This window comes from Perkinsus marinus, assembly GCF_000006405.1.
Source record: "Perkinsus marinus ATCC 50983 genomic scaffold scf_1104296939202, whole genome shotgun sequence".
Lineage (NCBI taxonomy): Eukaryota > Perkinsozoa > Perkinsida > Perkinsidae > Perkinsus > Perkinsus marinus.
This window is the reverse complement of record NW_003213258.1, coordinates 9345-16883: the sequence shown is the minus strand read 5'-3', so window position 1 is coordinate 16883 and position 7539 is coordinate 9345. Positions and strand designations below refer to the sequence as shown.

General features: G+C 48.8%; 3 protein-coding genes across 3 annotated transcripts; 2 read left to right on the top strand and 1 right to left on the bottom strand.

Moving 5' to 3' along the window:
* Window positions 1–121: 121 nt before the first annotated feature.
* On the top strand, window positions 122–271 carry Pmar_PMAR021345 (hypothetical protein; the record flags this gene model as incomplete). Its single annotated transcript, XM_002782530.1, has 1 exon — window positions 122–271. One exon carries the CDS (start codon window positions 122–124, stop codon window positions 269–271), a length of 150 nt encoding a protein of 49 aa, XP_002782576.1.
* A 2268-nt stretch (window positions 272–2539) lies between these two features.
* Pmar_PMAR021344 (cathepsin B, putative) lies at window positions 2540–4433 on the top strand (the record flags this gene model as incomplete). Its single annotated transcript, XM_002782529.1, has 8 exons — window positions 2540–2651; window positions 2713–2916; window positions 2971–3136; window positions 3186–3314; window positions 3357–3436; window positions 3768–3880; window positions 3989–4132; window positions 4185–4433. 8 exons carry the CDS (start codon window positions 2540–2542, stop codon window positions 4431–4433), a joined length of 1197 nt encoding a protein of 398 aa, XP_002782575.1.
* A 2372-nt stretch (window positions 4434–6805) lies between these two features.
* Window positions 6806–7096, bottom strand: Pmar_PMAR021343 (hypothetical protein; the record flags this gene model as incomplete). Its single annotated transcript, XM_002782528.1, has 1 exon — window positions 6806–7096. One exon carries the CDS (start codon window positions 7094–7096, stop codon window positions 6806–6808), a length of 291 nt encoding a protein of 96 aa, XP_002782574.1.
* Window positions 7097–7539: the final 443 nt, after the last annotated feature.

Here is a 7539-nt window from a genome sequence, read left to right as displayed (position 1 = left end):
CTCCGAGCTTATACTCCCGCCTGAAGTCGTGAGCTTCATCCGCGAGAAGCTCATGCCCACCGCCCAATACGATGTCTCATCCGTCCTGGCGCGTATAGTGGTCCCGGAGCTCTACAAGAATATGGGCGATTGCGCCGAACTTGCTAGCGGTCTCCGCAACCCGGTCAACATTTACGCTCTAAGGGCCTTGAGCGGCCTCTTCGGTACGAAAGCGAAAGGCTCGGAGGCTCAAGCCTCTGGAAGCCTCTGTTCTGCGAGAACTATCTTCTAGATAGTATCGGGAGCTACCTCTATTATAATCAACCCTAACGCCGTGTTAGGGGTGTTGGTGTTAGAAACACCAATAGGTCTGTTATTCTCTCAACGCCCTAGTTCATTGCGTTGAGCTCCAGGAGTCTATGGAGTTACGTTCTGATTCCAAGTTATCCCCCTCTGTCGGTTCTGTCCGCATCAACTAAGAACTTGAATTTAAACAGATTTTATCGAAATCATTTTAACTTGAAGATCCTGAAGATAACTGAAAGATACCGCAGCGTTGTCACATAGCGGCAACTGCTAATTTGTACATTTCTAAGAAATGATTTCTTGCAGGAACATCACAAACCCTGAAAGATGCCGGACTAGATAATTACAAGGCGAAAAATACGATACGGCAAATGAGCACAATTTGACAGAATAACGAAAACTTGCGAGCAAAGCACGTCTGGGAAGAAGTGCCGGTGTGTAAATTTTACACTGTAAAATATTCCGGGGAAAAAACAATTCAGCAAAAAAGTAGCAAAAAAGTGCGACTTGCCGCAAGACACTTACAAGTTTGCTACTTCCAACATTTGGTTGCTGAAACGTATCCTAGTAATTGCTGGGGTGTAAATGTGGTTACTAGTAGCAACTTATAGCAGCATATACACAACTTGTGTAACACAAGAGCAAATAAGGGAGAGTCTCACTGTGAGATGGTCGGAAATTATAACATTTGGCATATCCGCAATATGAGCAAAAACGTGAGATCGCTGGATTGAAATACACCGATTGCGATGATGCGTTTACAGCCTACCGATAGAAAGAAAGACGGTAACACCTCACATGAACTTCGTGTTACCTTTCTCCATGTCATGAAGAGAGGGCGAGGTTTTAGTAGAGATGACTCATCTCAGATGAGTCGTCAAGCGCAGTTTGTTTGAGATAACTTTGGCAGATCCTTCTGTGCGATCAACTTAAAAAGGTCACTCGATCGCGGCGCTTGGGTCTGGGGATGAAAATTCTTCACAGCGATGCGAAGATTTCATCTCAAAGGAAATTGAGGTTTGTCCGATTATCGTCGCACGACTTGAGACGAGAAGGGGGCACTGCTCGGCAGGCCCCACTATACTCTGAGCCTTGCTAAAACAGCAAGGGGACGGGGTTGCAGACAAACCCGATTCCTTCCGCCATGGATCGAGGGTGGGTGGGAGAAAGACGCAATCATCTGACTAAGTCTCGGAGCTGACTCGTCCAGAGGCCTACGGAAGCTCTGCTTCGGTGAAACCGTGGGTATCTTCGGGCGTTGGCGAAGGCGGTTGCGTTCCGGACGCACGCTGGTGAAGCGTCGCTCCGGGTTGACTTTTTAATGTTGGGTTAACGAGTTACACCGTGATAAAAGTAACTCGCAATAGGTTGTGCGGCACAAAGCATTGCTTTCTCAAATGGTTCGAGGACATAATTCGGCGCTGCTGTTCATCTCGATCTTCATAATGATGGCATTTTCAAGCCGCGCTGTTCTATCTATCATCATTCATCAGCACATTCAACCTGAGTGCACCATTTCTTCTCCAGCATGAAATTACTAATGTCCGCGACGCGACTCCGCGTGCCAAGGTACACGTGCTCGCCTTCCAACGTGCGCTGCCCAAGACAGTTTGTTCACACAAAGCCATCCCAGTCCAACCGAACTCAATAATAGCTAGACGGCATTGAGCAGACACCCACGAATTGGTTTCACGTATGACAACTGTTGTAAACGTTCAGTCGGATACACGCAGTATACGTAACTATGAAACAGTCTCGGACCAGCGTGGTTGATCGCATCCACGTTCCTCCTGTATACTGTTGTGAGAACGTCGTAACCCGCGCGAGTGCGGTGCATTGAGACTCAATGATAGCGTACGTGGCAGCTTGCCTGAACCGCAATGATCTATTCTATCCCATAGGCCGTTCGCTCAATGGAATCTTCAAGCTGGCCTAAACGAATTGGCTGTGCAAATCTGAAGGGTGAAGAGAACTGAGCATTCGTAGCACAACTGTTCATGCGTGCTTCTCGATGCTGGCCGAGGACTTCCAAAACTGCAGAGAGGAGTTTTTTTCATAAAACATTGGGAACAGCAAGAACCACCCAAAGCGCAGGGTTTATGAATTTCTGCTGCTTATGTCCTAATCAGCCAGCGTAGAGCTACTTGAAGCGGCCTGCTTCGGAAGTACTCCCCGACCAGTGGTCTCTTCGACAGAGGCCCTTAGTCCATTCCAGCCTAGGTTCTTGATTCTGAGCTCATATCCCCACATCCCGATGATCCATCGTTCACTCATCACAACCACCTGCATCTGGTCCTTCTATGAGAACTCAATCTTGGCCGTAAGGCATGTCAACAGCATATTCGGCAACCTTAAGGCTCATAAAGGTGCGACTGGCACTGCCACCATATCGAGACCTTAGAGAACAACAACTACCCCTATGCTTAGGATTGGTTTATACTCCTGACGAAGAAGCCCAGCATTTCGCTCGCTTTGAGGAGGAGCTGAGCATCCAGTCCAAGTTCATATCGACTGAGGATATGGAGGTCCTCTACGATGAGACCAGACCAGCCATCATGCAGAGCCTCGTTGACGAGATCAATGCAAAGCAGAACACATGGACCGCGTCGGCTGAACAAGAAAAATTCAAGAGTAGCTCTACTCCCCAAGTGTGATGTATCAAATCCCTTATCATCTCGTCCTCAGCTTCCTCTCTGCGAGATGCTAAAATGCTATGTGGAACTCTGACCAGAGACTCAAACGACAAAGTAGTCGAAAAAGTCTACGCCATAGAGGAGCTAAAAGACCTTCCTACTGACTTTGACGCTCGCACCGCATTCCCCAAGTGCTCGAAGGTTATCGGGCACGTCAGGTAGCCAACTGATGATGTGTGAAGAAACGCGCCATGCCTCGACCTCCAGAGACCAGTCAGCTTGTGGGGACTGTTGGGCGTTCGGCGTCACTGAAGCCTTCAACGACCGCCTATGTATCAAGTCGAATGGGACCTTCACGAAGCTCCTATCAGCCGGCGAGATGAATGCTTGTGCGCCGTGAGTAGACTGAGGGCCTCCTATTGGGTACTTTCTGCCCAGATCCCTCAAGGATCCCGGATGCCGTGGTGGATTTCCCTATTCAGCGTGGTCCTGGGTGCACGATGAAGGGATCGCAACTGGTAAAGGGAGTCGGTGGATAGCGAGTTCTCCTTCGGATTTGTCCTAATCATTGAAACGAGTCTCTGAAGAGAACTCGCTATAACTTGTCCTCGACTATTGTCTACAGAACAGGGACAGGGTAGAGATCTATTCTGTAGACGCAAGAAAATGTGATGATAATCCGGATCGCTGTCGTTCTCCATACTGACTCAGCGATGATGACTCGTGTTGTACCATTGTCTAGCACGACTTGTCCTAGTACGGTGGGCTGATTTTTGGGAAATGAATCTCCAAGATTCACATATGCTGCGCCATCTCATAGCGTAGTAAAACGTTGCTTTTTTTCATCAGGCGGAGATTACGTCCCGAGAGATAACATGACTGAAGATGATGGATGTTGGCCGTACGATTTCCCACCATGCGCTCATTTTTTCAAAGATCCCAAGTACCCCGCATGCCCGAAGGTGAGCTATGGAGGCGATACCCGAGACAAGAACTGTCGTTGGGCATCAGCGCGTCTACTAACCTCCCGACTGTGGAACACAGTGGCACAACCCGAAGTATCGGACCAGTTTGCAAGAGTAAATCTTAGATGTGTTAGCAAACTCAGACACATGATGGTCGTCTATTTCAGTGATCGTTATTTCATGGTGGAGTCGGTCCCGTATCACTTTTCTGCGGACGATGCCAAGAACGCTATCAGGACGGATGGCCCAGTGGGAGCGATCCACACCTGTGATCCAAAAGTCAACTTTGCTCATCGATTAGGTTTCGGCGACTTTTTATGTTTACGAAGATTTCCTCGCCTACAAGTCCGGCGTGTACAAGCACACGTCTGGTTCTCTACTCGGTGCACATGCTGTGAAGATAATTGGTTGGGGTGAAGATGGTGGAGAAGCTTACTGGCTTGTCGTGAACTCCTGGAATGAAGGCTGGGGTGATCATGGCCTTTTCAAGATAGCCCTCGGAGATTGTGGAATAGACAATGAGCTGCTCGGTGGCACACCCAAGGTTTGAGTAGATCTACTGCATGATAATACCCAGCTCAATCAGATCATGACGATTTTTTTACGTCCACATTCAATTCCATTCTAGACAGCATACAAGTTTATAGTCGTGCCCGTATTTAATAGATTCGAATAAACAACCGATTGCTTGAACTTTCAAAGGACAGCCATATGGAGACTCTTCAAGAGATGATAAGTCGCATATTCAATACTTAGCGACTCGTTTCCCCTCTCTGTGATTATCGAGTTACGAGTATCGTACGGACTGGGGTTGAATGGTGTTTAGTTCTCGAACGCGAAAACTATTCGAGCGTTCCCACCACGTCCCATCACAAGTTGAATCTCGACCAACTTCGGTTAGAAGTTCTAACCGAAGTTGGTCGAGATAGTCTAACTTAGAACGGTGATGACACAGTGAAGAGCAGAGTAGCACGAGAAGTAGTGTAATAGTCACGCCGTCTTCCTCCCTCGGGATTTTCGGGGTACAACTGCTTGTGAATCACAGAGGCATCCGAAAATTCTAAATTAGGATTCCTAATTCAGAGTGCAATAGATTATTGATATTGGAGAGATGATTTGATCTTATCAACACCAACTTTACCATCAACAACAACAACAGCATCGACAACCACACCATTATTTCTAATGCCCACTCACTACGTCGGAGTTGTCAAGCAACAACAAAGAAGTATTAGTTCTATTCTGTTCGGGGGATTCGAGAACAGTAGCTCAGCTACTGAGCTGAGATATCCCCTCCGAAAACAGATATCCTGCCTGACCTCCTCGTTGATCCATTCACTATAGTAACCTCTTGTTCAACTCTGTCAAACTCAACAGTGGACACAAACACTGGTGACAAATTGTACACTGACTCTTGAAGTATGTCGGTGAACGAGGAGCGGACAAGTGGCAGTGCTGCGGCAGTGGAAACTCTAGCAAACCGTCTGAAGGAATGAATCATATCTCAGATTGATGATCAACCGTTGACGATGAATCAATGCAAGTACTGAGGGGTCCTCTTGTACACTGTTATTGGTGAAAAAGTCGACAACCCTCATCAACTTAACCAACGTTCTTCGATTGTTTCCCGCAAGCTCTGCGCTTCGGAATAAGACCGGCGCTGCTAGGCATCCTGCGACTCATCCCTGGATATCTAATCACTTCTCGAGCCACATGTCGTTCCACCACACGCGAATGAGGCCCATGACGGCTATAGGAGTCGAAGTGCTTATATTGACATCGTCCGAGACTTCTTCTATCAACAGCAGAAGCCGGCCGAAGAGTTGATGAACCAACACTCTGCTGCCCATAAACCATTCCCGTGCTCAGCGTGTCTCGATGAGGTGTCTTTGATAGCTTGGTAACCCTTTCGCGGTCAGTTCCAACGCTTCTGGTGAGTGCCTCGGTTATGGCTGCGGTCGCGGACTGGGAACGGAGAACACTCTCAAGTTTGACTGGTCCTCGCGCAGGGTGCTCATCTGCTCTCGAGTCGGATGGGTCAGCAGATGGCCCTGAGGATAGTATTAGGATAAGGCCTTATTATTTTGCATCATACCTGGACCTTTCTCTGGATACCCGCCAAACAAGCTGTCTCCGACTTGGACTCCCCTGGATGTTCTCGCGACGGTCGAGGTGTGCACAGGGGGTATGTACTGAATACACATGAGCTGATCGCGAGACCAGAGGTGCTCACAACAGAGAATGTGTACAGGTATCCGCGAGGATCGATGAAATGACCCACATAATTCCTAGTGAGCGTTCCGAGCTTGTCAAGAAGCCTCAATAGCCGCTGGTCCAGCTCCAGAACATACCTATCGGTCGCGGATGATCACATCAGCCTTATAGCTATCATCACGACCACCTAGATCGGCGCTCACTTCTCGCCCGCTGATGAGCGTATGCTGTGAGATGCCTCGAGGGGTCGTCGAGACTCAGTACGTCATCATGGCTCCTGAGTGGATATAAGGAGGCCTCGAGAAAGGACAGCCGACCCAGCATTGGAATGTATGTTCGTTCCCCTCAGCTGAGGTTGAGAGTTTCCTCACTAAGTGTAAGAGTGAAATATTATCACCAACACGTAGTTGGCCATGTGCATATCTTCCCACACTGGAATCATTCCAGTGGAATGCAGTGGTTGCAGTCGACTCACCACCGCAGTGGAGAGCGAACCTTCGACTGCCATATTTCTCGCTCTCGTTGAGCTGCCGTTGCTGCAGCTCGTGATGCCTAGCGGAATACACTCCATATGGCGGTGAGGACCTCACTGACCTGTAAGTTCAGCTCCCTTGCGTTCGCGGTCTTTTCAACTTGTCTAATAAGTCGCTCAATTTTCCGCCCGATGTCGACCTGACAAGTTGTCTCTGCATGCTCTCTCTGTAACTCTTATACCTCTGTCAAGTTCACTAATTCATTCAGATCAGTCTGAGCCGCGGAAATGACCCTTCGAGTGGACTCCACATCACTGGGGCCTTCCTGGGCCTCTTGCGAGCCATTGGTCTCCTCTGTGAGATCGACACACTTTTCTATTCGGTTGCTTTCGTAGGCGATATCAGCCTCGCTCAAATGTCTAGATGCTTCCATCAACTTAATTGTCTGATCCCGCAGCTGAGCTCGCACCATTGCTAGCTCCAGGCGCAGAGCCGAGGCATCCTCCTCAACTTTGGGTCTGGTCATGCTTGAGTTACCAACTACCCAGTTGAATGGAGTGAGACATTTGGTTATTAGTCACCCCACGAGAGTGTCACCATAAGTCACAGCTACGAGCGTTGAGACTGCCGACCAGACCAGGGGGGATCTCGAGAGGCTTTGGTTGGTTGAGTCGGAATGTGCGGTGCGCCCAGTGAATGCTAGTTTCTGATCATTATTAAACGCATCAGCCGCGAAGAGAAGTCAGAGAATGAAGAAATCATACTCGCTCTATACTAGCCGACCGTCAGTCTCAGCGGGGGGGGTGGAAGTTACGGCCTAGCCCTTCCGCGTCAGAGCCGTAGCAGAGCCACCGGTTTGCTCACTCCAAGCGTAATTGGTTGAATTAGCACTCTGTCCTCCCTTGCCCACAGTTCGCGCTTGAGCCGCTCTCTTTTTCTCGGGAGTTCCTCGACTGAAACTTCCCATTA